Genomic DNA, 17,290 nt, shown 5'->3' with positions numbered 1-17,290 from the left:
TGAAGAACAAGTTCCCTCGATGACTTGGATGTGTGACTGCCACCCCCCCCTTTGGGGGTCAAACAACCCTTTCACAGGGGTTGCCTAAGACCATCGGAAAACACATATATAATTACATGTTGTTTTTGTGATGAATCACTATGCTTTAATTATGTCCAATTTGTAACAATGAAATTGGGGGTCACCACAACATGAGGAACTGTATTAAAGGGTCGCGGCATTAGGAAGGTTGAGAACCACTGCTCTAGAGCATAAACTAACAGTTGCCTTTTCAGCGAATGGTTGAGTTTGGAGGTGGAGGTGATAGTTGTCCACTCATCTTACAGAAGGGGACACTGCATCCAGTGTCTCCGCACATTTTTGGCAAAACCTTGGGCCCAGGCCCTCCTCTTCCAGTGCCTGGCCAGATCTCTTTGAACTTTACCATGTTGCTTGCCATTTTCTGTGTTGTTCACGGGGCTTGTGACTTACAGCAGGTTTTCATTGTAGATCAAGGTCATGAGTAAATTTATTTTACGAGGTAGGTGATGCCTGATCCTTTGTATAGAGAAGCAATTTCTAAATGTCTTCTGAGTTTTTCTACCCTACATGCTTCCATAATCAGTGTACTTCCCCCACACTTGCCTTTTGAGAAACGATAGCTGTCACGAGACTTTACCAGCCAAGTGTTAATCCAATGGGCAGGATTGCAAAAGACCTCCCTGTCATCTACTGTACCCGGCTGCGTCTTCAGCAGAAATGGGAGATAGTGAATTGAATGAAAGCAAAGGGCATTCTGCTGGTGGTATGCTGAAGCGCCCAGATGTTCACGGACTGCAGACTCCTGTGAGTCCAAGAGTGGGTCCTGCTGAAGAGGTTTCACTCACTCGAGTTCAGTTCTGCTGCTCCTCCTTTGGCTGGGCCCCATGGCCCCCCTGGCACCACGCCGCTGCGCCTCTGCTGTGGCTGGTGGTAACGCAGGCTCTCCTGTGCTTGCAGATGAGCGTGAAGCTGTGCAGAAGAAGACCTTCACCAAGTGGGTCAATTCCCACCTCGCCCGAGTGTCCTGCCGGATCACAGACCTGTACACGGACCTTCGAGATGGACGGATGCTCATCAAGCTGCTGGAGGTCCTCTCTGGAGAGAGGCTGGTGAGTGTCGGGCTGCTGTTTAAGTGTCTTGCAGCATGGGTGGGGAAATGTTTTTGAGAAATCTATCAGGGCTTTCCTCCTGGTAAATTACACAATCACTGGCTGATCTTCTGGAGAAGGAGAACCTTGATAAGAGAGATGAGCATGTTGGAGAAAGCTCCTGTGTAGACATTCTGAGTCTAGTTGATGTTCTTGAACCTGTAATAAGGTGGCCGCGTTCTCGTAATTTGCGAGGTCACTACCCCCTTCGGTCAGAGGGACCTTGGCTGTGTCCCCCCTTAAACAGGGCATGGTGCTGGTAATTGAAGGGCCAGCCCGGGGCCCTGGCTCCAAGATGGATCTATAGCCCACGGGATCATGGAATAATTTTGAATTTGTGTTTTATTAATTCTCTGGAAAATCTTAGCTGCCGTTTTAAAGTGTCAAGAATTGAACTCAGTAGTTCTCTGATGTTTTTGCTTTCTTCCCTGCACACTTTTTATTTTGGGGGTGGAGGGAGAGGCTGGTGTTTTGTCGTCTCCTTGGAAACTCGGAGCTTCTAATGAATTCACCGTGCCTTTTCAGGCAAGGGAGTTTTCAGCCTGCAGTGAAAACTGTATCCCCATTTTGTTTCTCAGCGCTACAGCGGCTTGTCTCTGATGTGACTGTTGTTTATGAACCGTAAGCCAAGGAAGCTTAAGCCACTCTCCCTAACTGACCCAACAGGTTTTGTCTCGTCTTGGTTTGAAAATGGATGCTGTATTCTACCAGATCACAGGCAGTTCCATAGGTGGTGGGTGGGACGGAGCCCCACATCTGTAGTGACATCACCAGGAAAATATGCTGGCGGTTGGCAGGGCTGCCAGAAAGCCTTATTTTTAACTCGATCTCTACCCTGTAACTTACAGCCACATGGCTCTGTGTGCAGACCGACCCACACACCTCTGACCACAGGCAGGGAGCTAAGATGGTACCCTGCCCTATTATTAGCCCACAACAGAATTGCCTCCGCGAGCCTGGGTAGAAACCGAGTCAGAGCTCTCTCTCTCCCTGCCCCTTCGTTCAAGATCAGAGTCCTGTGGAAGGGTAAAGCCTCATCTCACGTGTAGTGAGTTTTGTTCATGGTCTTTGCTCCCCGTGCATGCAGGTGTGGTTGCCTCCTGTTCTTTGGGAGTTTGTGGGTCACACTGGACAGATTAGATTAATAAAGGAGGCCTCTGCCTAAGACGGCGGCGGCTGCCTAAATCGGAAGGTGGTTTGTGGGGTGATGGTGGGTAGTGGGCCCACATGGGGCGGGCGAAGGCCGGTCATTGATTGCATTTTAATTTGTTTTTTGAAGTGAGTCTTCTTTGAGAACCTAGGCTAGAATTATTGTAATATTCATCTTTAAATATAGTTTTTGTAACCAGACTTTTCCCCCTACCTCTCAACCTTTTTTTTTTCTCCTGTTAATGTTTTACCTAGTGTGATTGTTTATTTATCTTTTTGAATGTTTTGAAAGTAGCTAAAAAAAAAATCATTAAAGGTCACATGGATAGACATTCATTTGAACATTTATTTTTGTCCCAATAGGGTCCAGTCTTCCAGGCTGTAGGGAGTCAGTGGTTCACCTCCGAAGGTCCATAATTCTTTTATACCAAGAAGATTGTGTCCTTGATAATGTCCACATAATAAATGGGGTCAGGCCCAGTGCCCCTTTTTCCGAACACAAATATTCATAGGGAGGAAAAGGCAACCAATAAAGCATAATTCATAGTTGTGTGTGGAGACCGCCCACTCCGCCTTTCACTTGCTGCTGTGTTTGTGTGTGTGGTGTTTTTGGTCTGTTGGTTTGTTTTTGGTAGTAACCCATCAGCCTAGGAGATGGACAGGGAAGAGCATATGATTGCACCATTTCCAGCCTTTCAGGCAGTCGGTGCCAGAAACTGTGTTTAGCAATGACATCCCACTTTGTAAAAACCACAAGTGTCTCTACTTCTTTTATCACAGCCAGCCCTGATTATAGGTTGGGCAGTCTGATTAATCTTCTTATTCCAAAAGTAAGGGTCCCGTAGATAGAGTGAGCTAAAGCTCTTGTTCATTTTTCAGCCTGTTGGCCCCGGGGTTGATTTTGGTTCATGGGACACGAACTACTCTGCTGTTGGCTGCAGAGGCTGCCAGAAACTCAAGTTAGAGACCCTCCCTGCAGGCCAGGACCTCTGGGAGGGCTTGCCCCAAAAAGGACCCTTGCATGTTTCGATTCCATAACTAATGAGGTGGTTAGAGCTTCCTGGCCTGGGTAAATTAATGTCCACAGCTAAGCGTGGATCATCAGGAAACAGCCAGCCAGCACCGGGCTCTCTGCGCCACTGATCCGAACCCCGGGTAACGTAAACACATGCACTCCCATCTGGAGCCCTGTGTCAGACAGCACTTGGGCCACAGCATTTAACCACCAGCTTGGCAGTAGGTAGTAGATAAATGTGTGAGGGCCCAGAGTATTTAAATTTACTTTATTAATAAATTCTTGGAGCCAGTTCATCCTTTGGTATAGAGGAGGAAATGTGTCTGATTTTTACTGCATGAAGTTCAGAGAAACATTGGTTTAATGTTCCAGACAGTTTCATCCTAGCCTTAGCCTGCATTTCGGCTCAATAAAATTTGAACTAAATTTGAACAGGGTTTAGGTGGGTTATCGGGGCACTTGATTCTGATGTACTGGGGAACATCAGAGGGCAGAGACCCACCTCTGGTCCTGGCTTGGGCAGGATCCATGTCGGAAGTGTCCCTTTCTCTGCCTCGGGCGTGTCAGCTTACGGAGCAGTGAGGAAACTGAGGCTGAGCCAGGAAGCGACTGCTAATTGGGATTGATGACAAAGAATATTCCTTTTCAATATCTCACTCTGAAATTACTGTACATTGTAACTCTTAATAAAGGTCTCGCTTTAAAATGCCCTACAAAATAGAGACCCATCCTTGACAGTAGCATCAACCGAGCAGGTGAAAATGGCGAGCACAGAACCCGTGCCAGTCACTTTGTCATTGATGGCAGGGCCAGAGTGGAGCGGGACTGGAGGGGAGAGGTTTGTCTCACGGCAGCACTGACATTTGGAGGGAGTAGGGCCACTGGTGTGATACGTCAGGCCTGGACTTTGGTTACGGAGTGGAGCACGCAGGTCATTACCCAGGTCGGGGCTTGCCTGTGCCTGCCCCTTCCCTCGGGGGCCTCAGCAGTGAAGAATGGTTCTAAATAAGAAAGCCAGCTTCCTGCCTTGCCCTGCCAGGCGGAGCCCTCGCCTCTGACGGAAAGAGGACCATGTTTTCCTGACCACCTCTGCCTTCCTGCCAGCCCTCGCCATTTCCAATCGCAGATGCCACTGGGTTCTGCTTGCCTGTTGTTTTCCTGATATTCTGTCTTCTCACTCTGTTAATCAGTTTCAAAGAAGAGAAGGGGGAGGGAATTTGATTTTTTTTCGTATATGTGGGTTTTTTGGTGGGGTTGTTTTGTGTGTGTGTGTGTGTGTGTGTGTGTGTGTGTTTGCCGCCATTAATTCCAAAACAGGCTGAGCTAGTTGGAAAAGATAGATTTACTGTGAGATCTGTTAAGCCTTAAATCCCACTTTGTGCTGCTCTGAGTTTTACATAAAGCCTTTGCTAAGAGAACCATACTGGTCTGTATTGTTGTTGAAACAGGATTTGTGGACTGGCCACAGAACCTACCTATTGTCTGTAATATCATTTGTGTGGGAGAATTTGTTTTTGTCCTAAATAACCAGCCACTGAAGAATGCCCCCATTAGACTTACATCTAATTGCACAAACGCAACGAGCGCATTAATAGTAATAGGTCCCATATTGTAAAGTACCAAATGAATGGCCCCAAAGCCCTGGAGTTCAGAAGGGAAAACAGGCCTTCTGGATGGGGTGTCAAGGAACCCCAAGTAAGTAAGTGGGTGGGTTCCAGCTGATCCAGGAGGAGAGGTTCGGGTGTGGATAGAGAGAGCATACAGGGGTCAGGTGTCAGCTGAGGGGCAGAGTGAAGAGAACATTTGGGGAACGGCGTCAGGGAGGAACCGTGTAGGGAAAGCAGCCCAGATAAATTGGAGTTTGTTTTTGGAAGCAGCAATGATGGTGACTTTCGTGTGTATCACTTTTAGTGTTCACTGTCACAGATTATCTCATTTGGTCATCATAGTTTAAAGAAGTAGACAATTTATGTTTTATAGAAAAAACAGGCAGAGTGGCCAGGGTCTTGCCCAAAGCCAGTATTGCTAGTACATAATAGAACTTGGACCCAGCCCACTCTGCTGTCTGTTCCCCTCCTTTCCCAGTGAGCCCTGAGAAAGGAGAAGGTGATACTCTTAGAGCCGGTCCCAACCAGTGAGGAGACAGGTAGGAATTAGTTGAACACGGTGTATTCATTTTAATTGGGCAAGAATCGTTCATACTCTGCTCAAAGCTCAAAGTTGGATGTGTATGGGGACTTCATGTGAAATGAGCTTGGCTGTATAGTGTATTAGAGGAGACGTTGGAAACCAGTGCTTCCCACATTACTCTCTCTATTAAGTAGAGGTGTGTGTGTGTGTGTGTGTGTGTGTGTGTGTGTGTGTCGAAAATCAGTTTGTGATGAAAAGACAAAAGCATAAGCAAGTAAGTGTTCATCACACTGGTGTACTGAGACCAGTTAGTGTCTTTTCTCTATGTCTTCTTTACTATTGCTGAGCAATAAGATCAGCAGAATTCACCTTGCATGCTAGTAAGTCTTACATCCTCCAACATATAAATTGTATTTTATAGCTGGAAGCCACTTTAAAAGGCCACTGAGTTAGATCCCTCATTGCATAGGTACTGAAACTCAAGAGTAAGCAGCATGCGGGGCCATTCAACTGGTGTGTGGCAGATGGGCCGGCCACTTCCAGTGCCCAGGGCTGGTGTTCCGTCCACCCTGCAACCCTGGGAGAGCTGTTTTTCCATGGCTTCAAGGTGGCTTTGGACACGCATGGGAAACCGCCCCCCCGAGAGAGTGGGGGTTACCAGGGTGGAACAGTGTGGCCCAGTTCCCGGTGGCCTCCCGAAACACCCTTCCAGGAGCCTGCCTCTGTCTTCTTCTATTCAAGGAGGCCAGATCAGCTGCAGGAAACATTTATTTTTCTCGTTTCCACCTCTAGGTTCTGATAAAAACTCTGCCATGGTGATTATGTCATAGTTCCGCAAATCCTGACACCCAGAGGATAGAACTGACCCAACTCAAGGCTGAGTGGGCAGCTGGGGAAGAGCCAAGGACCCCCAGCCCTCATCCAGCTCCCTCATTTCTTCCCAACGGCATTGGGTCCCCTTGGACGAATCTGACCAAGGCCACACCACTTCTCGGGGGCCTCGCTGCTCCAATAAGCAATTAGAATTATGTTGTCAGTTGCTAGAGGTGGTTGTTTAGCCCTCTAATATCCACTCCTTTTTGGAGTCAGAAAGAAGATGGGTCTCGAGCAAGGCCTGGGATGGAGCTGTGGCTGATACAGAGGTGGGACCAGAAGGGACCTTGGGGAAGGAAAACAGGAAAAGCGCCTGCAGAACACAGGAACACTGGCCGTGGTGTGGGGAACTTGTTAAAATTATTTAAGGGAGAAACGGTAAAAATAGGCATTTCCTCAGAGGAACCGCCTCCCTCCCTGCAGAGCCCCCTGCGCCTGAGTCACGTATGAGCCTGGTGTTGGTATTGATCTTTGTCTCCACATTAGTGACATTTCAAACTGCCCCATCAGAAATGGCCCGCGGGACAGAAATGCACATGCTGCCGTGGGAACGAACCTGTGTCACACTAGGAATGTGACAATAATTAATGGGGGCAAGACAGGGAATGCCTCTTTTCATGGCAGAATTAGCCACTTTGGGGGTGAGGTTTTAGGAAAGTGTTAGCTATGGAGAGAGGCACCCCCCTTTCCATTGTGTTTAGCTTTCTCCATTGTTATCTCCTTTCCCTTTTGAGAAGATGGAAATCTAGTGACATAAAAATAGCTCCTTAACAAAGGATTTAAACTATCTGCCCGATAGAAACGGAGTCTCTTTTCTTTCACGTGGTTCTTGGTGTGGCATGAGGAGAAGGAGCTGTGGAATCCCGCCCCAGCACCCTGAGCTCCTCTGGGTGGCCCGTCTGCACCACATGGGTCCCCGCGATGTGGCTGGCTTGAGGCGGCTGTTGGCTATACCTGTGAGGGAGGGTGTGCCAGTGTCGGCCTCAAACCGCGTCTACAGAGCCAGTCACAAAATTAGAGATCGAGAGTCTACCTTCTTTCTGCTTCGATGTCATGTTATCACTTGATCTAACTTAAGTAACATACCCCAGCATTTCCCACATTCCTGAGATAAATTCATTGTGAAGGTGCTGAGAGAAAATGCCTTTGGGGGAGAGGGGGCGGGGAGTGTAAGGGAAGCTGTCATAATAGTGTAATAAAGCCTCACTTTTAGAGACTTTCTTCTCCCGTGGCTTTTACTTTCTTCTCCCGTGGCTTTTACTTGAAAACAGAATCTGCCATTGTGGCAAGGCTGCTACTTGTGATCTTCTTTCCTGGCGTTGAAGCGTGTCCTTTACACACTAGCTTTTTGTAGGAGAATAGAAAGTCAAGGAAAAGAAGATAATCTGAGACTGGCTACTTAAAATGGCCATTTGTTTCCCAAGTGATCTTCCCTTCAGATATTTTCCATCTGACAGATAACTAGGATCTCAGCTACAGAGGGAAAGCAGGGGGCAGGCAAGGCATCCCTGTCGGAGTGGCTGCTACCTTGCGGGGGTGCCAGCTGTTGCACACCTGGCCGCCATTCCCTGCGGATTTTAAAAAGATTGCCAGGTGATTCTAATGTGAACCACTGTTCGAAAGAGTGATCGGTTACCATCCCTTCAGTAAACTTTTCTCTTCAGAGGCCGTTAGATAAATACTGCCCCGGACTGAACAAGCACACTTGGCTGTTCATGTTTTGGTTTGGGTAGGAGAGCGTGGCGTGAATGGGCAGTAGGTCCGAGCCTGCCTCTACCCCGTTGGGTGATGTTTCCACCTTCTGCTCACCCGTTTCCAGCCTAAACCCACCAAGGGGCGAATGCGCATCCATTGTCTGGAGAATGTGGACAAGGCCCTCCAGTTCCTGAAGGAGCAGAGAGTCCACCTGGAGAACATGGGGTCCCACGACATCGTGGATGGGAACCACCGGCTGACCCTGGGCCTCATCTGGACCATCATCCTGCGCTTCCAGGTAGGAGGCGCGGCGGGCGGGGTTCTGCCTCCTCTCAGGCGCTAGCGTCTGGGGAGGCTGGCCGCCTCCCGTTCCCGCGGGGCCAGGAAGACCAGGCGGAAATGGCATCTCAGGGTCAGGTGTGCGGGGCTGTGTGCCACATCCGGCCGCCCTGTGGGCACAGCTCCCTCACCTCCCTCCGTTCTGCCGGGCCCTGAAAGTCTGGGTTCTCCCATCAGATAAGCGGGTTCAGAACCGCCTCCCCGCCCACCACTTCCCTGGCACCTACTCTGAACGTCCGGTGTCTGCTGCTCAGCTTTCAGGAGCAAAGGTATACGATGCAGTGGATGCTCAGTTACGAGCACTGGGCTGTCTGAACGTCACCAGATAGGCACGTATTGATGGGGGCTGTGAGAACAGGTGGTAGACCAGTGGGGTCAGACTGGACCTGGTTTCAGCAGCCTCGGCACTTGGGTTCTGGCTAGGAAAGAACTCAGAGCCAAGACTCAAACTGTAAGAGAACATTTATTTGGAAAATCCCAAAGATAGAAGAAGTCATTTTTAGCAGAAATGGGCTAAGAAAACAAGTTACAGAGGCAGAGGAAGGACTTTTGGAGTTGGGAGTGAGGAAAGTAATGGTAACGTGCCTGGGGGAGGGAGAGAAAGGAGGAGAGGAGGAAGGGAAAGGCTCTGGCCTCCTGGGAGGGAGAGGTGCTCGGTCCTCTGTCCTAAAGGTGTTTTTTTGTTTTGTTTTGTTTTTAATTGAAATTCTTCATTGTTCAAAGTATTACATGAGTCTCCTCTCCCCTCCCCCCCCCATTGACCTCTCCCCAGTCATTCCCACTCCCCAGCACATGCCCTCACCCGCCGACTGTCTGTGTCCATTGGTTATGCTTAAATGCATGCATACAAGTCCTTTAGTCGTCCTAAAGGTTTTAAAGGTGGAGATTTTAGGGGGTGTCCCAGTGAAGATCTCAGTAGAATATTCAGCAGCTTTTCAGGTGTGTCCTTTCAGGGTTGGGATAGCCACTGACTGATTGGTTGGCACCAGGGTACAGGGGTTCATTATTCAACGCAGCTGGTCCTGAGTTCAGCCAGGGCCTTTGCCTGTCTGGTTTTGCTGCTTTTCTGGGCCTGGAGCTGGACTACAACTGAGGCCTAGATGTTATCTCTAGGGCGAAAGGTCAGGGAGCCCAGGCAGCAAGGCCAGCTATATGCTAGGAGGAAACCGAAGTCACACCCTCCAATTGTCCTTTGCTAGACATCTGGGGTGTTCTACCCTGGTGGCCTTCTACACCTGGCCCATCGTCCTTGCTCTGCACATGCCTGACTGACTGCCACAGTGTTGTAGGATATTTTTAGGAGAAGCTGTTTAGGATCATGGCACGTGTGTGGGCTCCGTTGGCACCTCCATTCTCCTTTGGATGTGAGGAAGTCGTGTTCAGGGGGATGTGCAAAAAGCCTTAGGCTTGCATGAGTTGATAAGCATGTTATGGTTTGTTGTAGTCCAGGGAAGGACTCTAAATATAGAAACACTCTGAGCCAGAAGGTACGCTCAAGGTCATCTGATCCATTTCCTTCACCACTGAGGAAAGGGTGGAGCCTTGCCCAGGATCACAGGGCCAGGCAGGCTGGGCTGCAACGAAGGCTTGGACCCCTAGGGGAGAGCTCAGCGTCTCAGGAGACTGTGAGGCACCTCCTCCAGGAGGATGCTTCTTGCTCATGCTCTTCAGGAAACACTTCTTGCCCTAGCGTCAGGTTACTCTGCAAACCAGCGTCCTGACAGACCTGTCTCCTCCTCGGCAGTGTTCTCTGCGCCTTCCTGTTCCGCCCCTTTAAAAAGTCTGATTGATTTTTCCGGTAAATGAAAATCTCACTAAAAGGCAAAACAAAATTGTCGCTGTCTTTGTATTCTTATGAAAACTCTGCAGTCACTCTGCAACCAATCCTTTCCCTTCTTGTTTCCCCTGGGATTGGGCTGAGTTAACAGTGCCCGGGTGGGTATGTGGGCAGAGGGGGTGGGGGCTGCGCTGGACAAAGAAACTCCCTGCATGGGTGGTTCCCCGGCCGGCTAGTCCTGACTCCAACTCCTTCGGGAAGCTTTTCCCTAATCAGATCCCCTGTCCCAGCCCTCGGGCTCCTAATCTAGCAGGTCTGAGGAGCGAACCCCTGTTGAAGATGACATCATTAATGGAGTTAATTACAACCACCAACGATTTCATTTTTAAACAGCTCTTACGTAGGCGCCTGTCATTTAATTTCAGGATGATTTAAAAATGGAGTGGGTGTCATTAAGTTCACGAAATACTGCTCTTGGTTTTAGGCCAGCGGAGGTGAAATCAGCAGGACCCTCTTTGAGCCTGACCTCAGTTTTGCCGAGTAAAATAGTTCTGTTTCTATTGCTTCTTCCTGTAGTAATCAGAGCCAGGGAGGGCACCCCGGTGGCGGCCTCGCCACTCCCGGGCAGTGCCCATGTCGGTGAGCTGGCAAACGCAGCCCTTTCCAGGATTTTTAGCGTGGATTGGGTTGAGTCATTGACTAGCTTCCTGACAGCTGGCCCTTTTCTGTACTTGAACTTGTAAATGCTGGTAGGCACTTTCTCTCTTTCCTTGGAGGCAGGAACTAGAGGCTGCGGATGTCACTGCTTTGGCTGTATCCTTGGTGTCTTACAAACCCAGCTTTATTAAAGCAGCACCCATCCCACAAATGCAGGGTGGGGCAGAAGTGGGTCTACAGCTGTGAGTACACACAACACAGTTTCTTCTTGTTATTTGTTAATCATTATTTATTATTTCTCGCTTTCCACGTGAACACTGTAAACCTACTTTTGCCACACCCTATATGTATTGATCCCGTATCAGCCAGGGGCCAGCTCACATCCTGCCTCCTCGGAAGCTTCCCCCCTCCTCTCTTATCCCCAGCTCCTGAATGTACAGATTTGTCTTATGTTCTGTGTGTGTGTGTGTGTGTGTGTGTGTCCCTGTCCCCAGGGTTCCCAGGGTATGGCCTGCCCTGTCTGTACTTAGCAGGCAATCCATGAACTATTGATGACAAGTTATAAGAGGCAAGGGAAGGGCTTTAGGAGCATGGGACTGAGGAAGAGAGTAAAAGACGGCTCTGGCCCATGTTCTCAGTGATTAGAATGTTGGCTCCATGGGTCTCAGGTTCCATTCCTTGTCAAGGGCACATACCTGGGTACCAGGTTTGATCCTCAGGCCCGAGATGTAGATGTTTCTCCAAAGAAACATCAGTGTTTCTCCCCATCTCCTTCTCTCCCCTTCCCTCCCTGTCACTCCCTCTAAAAATCTATGAAAAAAATACCCTCAGGTAAGGATTAACCAAAAAAAGAGAGAGAGAAAGAGTAAAAGATGGTGTGGGGAACTGGGATGAAAGTCTCTGCGTTTGCCTAGTCTAAACAGACAGCCGTCTTCATTCCAGAAGGGGCTAGACTGCTTCTAGAGGAACAAGTCTGGAAACAGATTCCCTTCTTCACACAGAAGCATAAGAAAGTTGACAGGTTAATGTGTAAAATTCCACCTGCCTTTCTTGGTGAGTCTGTGTCTGACCCCTTGAGTGTGTTAACTCTTTCATACTTACTTTCTGCTAAGGATCCTAAGAATAGAGTTGGGAGTTTATGCAGACTTAGACTTCACCTACTTACCACAGTTAAGGATGGAGAATTTTTTAAAAGGATAACTGCTAGGTGGCCCCTAATCCAAAGAGCTGGCATTTATGGGCTCCTTGTTATGAGCTCAGGATGTCCTATTCTTTATTTATATGAGTGCACAGCAGTGTTGGGAGACAGCCCCTGCTGGAGTTGCCATTCCTCAGATGGGAAGGGAGGGACTCGCCTCAGGACACACAGTAGGTGCTGGAGCCTGGATTCAGACCCAGGCAGCCTGACTTCGGTGCCATAGACCAGACCTGTGTACAGTGTTGACTGTCTTAGACCATTGGGGCTGCTATAAGAAGATACCACAGACTGGGTAGCATAACCAGTAGGAATTTACTTCTGGAGGCTGTACGTTGGGTGAGGTCCTATTCCAGATCGCACATGTCTTGTCCTGACATGGTGGAAGGGACTGTGGATCTCTGCAGCCTCTTACCTAATCCCTCTCACGACTTAATCACCTCCCAAAGGTCCCACCTACAAACACTATCGCTTTTGAGGGCTAGGGTTTCAGCGTAAGAGTTTGGAGGGGACACAGATGAGGAAGCACAGCATTTCAGTGCATGCTCTCCCTGCGAGGTTGGGTCAGCCCTCAGTCCGTGATGCACACACCGTCCTCATCCATGAAGGGTGCACCTGGTGTGAAAAATGTTTGGTTATGAAACACTGTGCATAATGGTTTTCTGGGGTCTGATGAGGTTCAAGGTGTACCATAGGAATCACTGTGCTGGCTTCTAGTTGGAACGATGGGCTAACTTGAAGGTGGAAATGACCCCTAATAGGAAGTCATGCAAGTAACTGGCCTATGCTTCCATCTTATCTCTGTGCAAAGTGGAAAATCTAGTCTGGCTGGTGTTCTTTGAGGCGAACCCTGGCTTCAGAAAGCAGCTCTCGGAGGAGGTGGGCTGCAGGGCTGGGCTTTGATCCAGTTTCCTCTCCATGTACATGCTGACCAGCTCTTCCGAGGCTGTCATCAGGCAGCTGACCCCTCTGTCTGTCTGACGTGTCCTTGTAAATCTTAGATCCAGGATATCAGTGTGGAGACGGAAGACAACAAGGAGAAGAAATCTGCCAAGGATGCGTTGCTGCTGTGGTGCCAGATGAAGACAGCTGGGTGAGTGTGAGCTCAGAGTCCGGCCAGGGGCCCAGGCCGAGTTCCATGCGGTCGTCACTTCCAAGGTGCTGACAGGTGTCCCCCCCAACCACCTCCACTGAGAGGGCTTGTTAACTGGCGAGTGGCTGATAGGCTGACCTTAGCGTGGAAGGAGTTCTGATTTATATTCTGGACCTCTCATCGCCACCATCAGTTTTCCTCTCTTTATTAAGGAAGCTCCAGAGGGCAGTATATCTTGAATTTTAAAACCCTGAAACCATGTTTAGGAATCACATCATGATATTAAAAAAAAAACAAACACCAGTTGTGGGTCTTCTCCTCCCTTTTATTTCTGCTGCTTCGGGGGAGTTTTGTGCTGTCACCAGGAGAGTACTCTGTACATTACTGCCCAGTTTTCCTTCCGTGTATCCTCTCACTGAAATTTCAGGGCCGATATATTTCTAGAGAACCCCATCTTTTTTGTTGCTCACTGAAACTGCCAGGGCTCCTAGGTACTTGCTGAGAACCGATTATGTACCAGGTGTTAAGTGGAGAATTGCTGTCGGGACTGCTTGGAGGACAGATGTATCTGTAATGGCTACGATCAACGATAAATGTGGACACCATAAAGGGGATCAAGTTAGACATGAACCTTCAATCAACCACAGATATGGAGTTATTGCTAATCAAGATGGTGTAGAATGGCTGATTGATTAGGGGTAGATTTCAAACATGGGGAAGTTTCTCAGGGAGGAAAACCTATATATGATAATTCTGTTGTTTTTGCCTTGTGCTTTGTCTTTGCCAGGTACCCCAACGTCAACATTCACAATTTCACCACCAGCTGGAGGGACGGCATGGCCTTCAATGCACTGATACACAAACACCGGTAAACAGTTCGGGGGTGGGATGTTTACCTTCTTCTATAGCGGATCTGGGTGACGTTTGATCCTCATATCCAGTGCCTTCGATGTGGCACTACAGTGGAAATTGCTGCATTACATGTGAGAGAATATGTAAAGTCTCCTAAACCAAATAGACAAGTTCTCTCGTCATTCTCAGTTCTCCTAATGAACTTTGGAGATTTTATTTTAAAAAAATCAGGTTTCATTTATTGATGGTTGAATAATATCCTAGAGTTTTTTTCTCCTGAGAGGTGACTTGAACACTTTGGGAGTAATAATCATGTCTAACTGGCCACAGGATGTGTTTTCAAGCCGTGGTTTTTGTCGTGTTCCATTGTCGTTCCACATAGGCCTGACCTGATAGATTTTGACAAGCTAAAGAAATCCAACGCACACTACAATCTGCAGAATGCATTTAACCTGGCCGAGCAGCACCTTGGCCTCACCAAACTGCTGGATCCTGAAGGTAAGGACTCGGGGTAACAGTGGGACCTTCAGCGTCTCTAGCACTGAGGGGTTAATACGAGGTCTGCCTTGTATCTGTTTTATTTGTACAGTGTGCTTTGCAAATTATCCAAGGGAGAGGAGCTTGATTTTGCTGGGAGAATTATTCGAGGATGTGTGCAAAGGATTACATTTGAAAAGGCTTTGAAAAATGAGTATTTAAACATGTTCTGAAGGAGAGGGCATGCCAGGCAGAGGGACTTGTGTGAGCAAGGGGTGAGGAAGGCGTGCTCTGGGGACCAGCAGTTCACTGGGAATGGTGTTTAGAGTGACAGTAGGAAATACCAGCGCACAGGTGGGTGGGGTCCAGCAGGTCAGACTTTTTAGAGCAGGGGTTCTCAAACTTTTTAATCAGGGGGCCAGTTCACTGTCCCTCATACCGCTGGAGGGCCATACTATAGTTTAAAAAAAAAAACTGTGAACAAATTCCTATGCACACTGCACATATCTTATTTTGAAGTAAAAAAAAAAAAAAAGGGAACAAATACAATATTTGTATTTGCATGCGGCCCGCGGGCCGTAGTTTGAGGACCCCTGTTTTAGAGGGTAGTCAGCAGGCAGGGGTCAGCAGCTGTGCCCAAGGAAGAGCACCTGCCATAAGCCCCCGGGAATGGCAGGTAGCTGGCTTTCACCCCAGGGCAGCAGGCAGCATGGGATGGAGTGTGTGGAGACTGAGGACAGGGCCCTTGTTAGGAGGCTGAGCAGCGTTGGCTGAGGAGCAAGCGCGTGAATGAGGAAGGTGCATCAGGAAAGGGGAGCCTGTGGGTGGAAGGAGGCGTAACACTTACCAGCCCCTTTCGGCTGGCTGCTGGGAGGCATGGAATCACGTTCTCTGCGTGGATTTGATCTTTCTACTTTGTGAGTCCCCACAGCAATCCCCAGAGACAGCCTGCAGGGGACGGGGAGTTCACCTGTGTGGGGGCAGTTCCCCAGCTTGTAGTTCCCTTGCTTACCAAAATCCTAATTCTAGGCTGCTTTTTAGCATGAGGTATCATAGGCACTTTTTTCAGTTTTGAGGAACATAAGAGGATTTTTTCTTTTTGTAGTTCTGAAGCCTTTTAGATCCTCCTTGCTGTGAGCAAGTATTAGAGAGAGGAAACTGTATGTGAGTGAAAGTTTAAAGTTCTTATAAATATAGAACAGGAAGTTTAACTCCCCAAGGGCAGATGGAGGTCATGAGGCTGCCAAGCTGGCTTCTTGCTTTTTTTCCAGTGCATCAGATTCACTGATATGTTCACTACAGGAAGCCGAGATAAAATTATCTTCGTGCTAACCCATTAAATGATTTCTCAATATAAACAGAAAACTAACATTCCTTGGGCCATGATAAATCCTCATACTTAACCCCTACCTTACTGTGGGAAGCCATTCTTCCTTAACTCTAGCTCTTTGATGAAGAGCCCTTTATTTTTGCAACCACTATAACAAAATCTTTTTAATAGCTTGCTCATTAGTTAATCTTTCTAAGCACTACCCAGTATGAAAAGGGGGTATGATTCCCCCGGATTACAAAACAAGGGACTAGAAATGGCAGCTGATGTGATGTCACTGATCCTGTGGGTGTGACCTTGATTGATTATTAGTTGTCCTTACTATTAATTAGTAAACCCAGAGAGCCATTAGTTAAAAGGTAGATAAGTTTAAAGAAAGGTTCTGTCTGCTCACTCCTTCCCAGTTATGTCAACGGTTTGTGTTTGTTCAATTGCATACATGACCGACATTTCTCTCTTGTTTTGCTCCAATTTGCTTTCCGTGGAGCACACTCTGATGGGACTGAGCAGATGCAGGAGTTGGTCCAGGGGGTCCTGGTCGGGGGTGGGGAACAGTAGGTGTGTTTCTGGCTCCCCGTGCCATTGGCTGCCTCGGTGACACTGGGCAGGGAGTTTTCAGCCGAGCTCTGGATCCTAGTGTTCTCATCCTTGCGTAAGAGAAACAGCCCTGTCTCACACAGGGCTGCCAGTGGGTAGAAGTTGAGTACTTCACTCAATAATGCCAAACGGTGAAGACTTGTTCACTCGTTGCCATCTTCACTCCTTTGTTCCCTCTCTCAATTTTTTAAAATACATTTTTATTGACTTCAGAGAGGAAGGGTGAGGGAGAGATAGAAACATCAATGATGAGAATCATCGATTGGCTGCCTCCTGCATGCCCCCTACTGGGGATCGAGCCTGCAATCCGGGCATGTGCCCTGGACCGGAACCGGGGACCCTTCAGTTTGCAGGCCGACACTCTATCCACTGAGCCAAACCGGCTAGGGCCCTCTCTCAATATTTGTTCATCACCCACTTTGTGCAAAGCAACACACTAGAAATTCTGGAGGTGGAGTGACTAGCATGGGCTTACCAAGACAGAGTTCCTATCCTCAGGGACTCAGTCTTACAAGACACATAAAACGTGCATAAATAATTATAGTGCCTGGCTGAAAGTATATGTGTGACCACATAAACGAAGTCCTTAGGGGAAAAGAGAGAGACAGTAATTCCGGCTGTAGGGATTAGAATTAGCTGTGGTGGAATGGTAACTTCAGTTGGATCATGAAAGGCTAGGAAGAAGGTGATGGAGTGTGGAAGGCCATTTCGGGCAAAAGGAAGTTGAGAGTAAAGGAAAGGACAATGGGAATTCTGGGGTGTGTGGTGAAGAGTCCAGTTTGGTGTAGATATATAGTGCCTGCGAAGAATTAGTCTGTAGATTTAGAAATGTCTAGAATAGTGCTTGGCAATAGTGGAAACCTGACAGATAGTCAATGGATGGAAGGCATAGCTCTCAGGTACAGAAAGCGCAGGCACTGGCCTGTTCAGTGTTGACCAGTT

The 17,290-nt window shown here is 48.3% G+C and overlaps 1 protein-coding gene across 3 annotated transcripts in view; it reads left to right on the top strand.

The window, feature by feature from the left end:
• Nucleotides 1–17,290, top strand: part of SPTBN1 (spectrin beta, non-erythrocytic 1) — a 178,679-nt gene that overhangs the window by 117,206 nt on the left and 44,183 nt on the right. For all 3 annotated transcript variants that reach the window (XM_059659810.1, XM_059659811.1, XM_059659812.1), the window contains 5 exons: nucleotides 979–1,130; nucleotides 8,156–8,329; nucleotides 13,001–13,092; nucleotides 13,880–13,960; nucleotides 14,327–14,442. In XM_059659810.1, the coding sequence (XP_059515793.1) occupies nucleotides 979–1,130; nucleotides 8,156–8,329; nucleotides 13,001–13,092; nucleotides 13,880–13,960; nucleotides 14,327–14,442 (615 nt within the window). The remainder of the gene's footprint in view (nucleotides 1–978; nucleotides 1,131–8,155; nucleotides 8,330–13,000; nucleotides 13,093–13,879; nucleotides 13,961–14,326; nucleotides 14,443–17,290) is intronic.

The sequence above is a fragment of the Myotis daubentonii genome, chromosome 12, assembly GCF_963259705.1.
Source record: "Myotis daubentonii chromosome 12, mMyoDau2.1, whole genome shotgun sequence".
Taxonomy (NCBI): domain Eukaryota; kingdom Metazoa; phylum Chordata; class Mammalia; order Chiroptera; family Vespertilionidae; genus Myotis; species Myotis daubentonii.
Note: the sequence above shows the minus strand (reverse complement) of the source record. Positions and strands in the feature narration are given on the sequence as shown.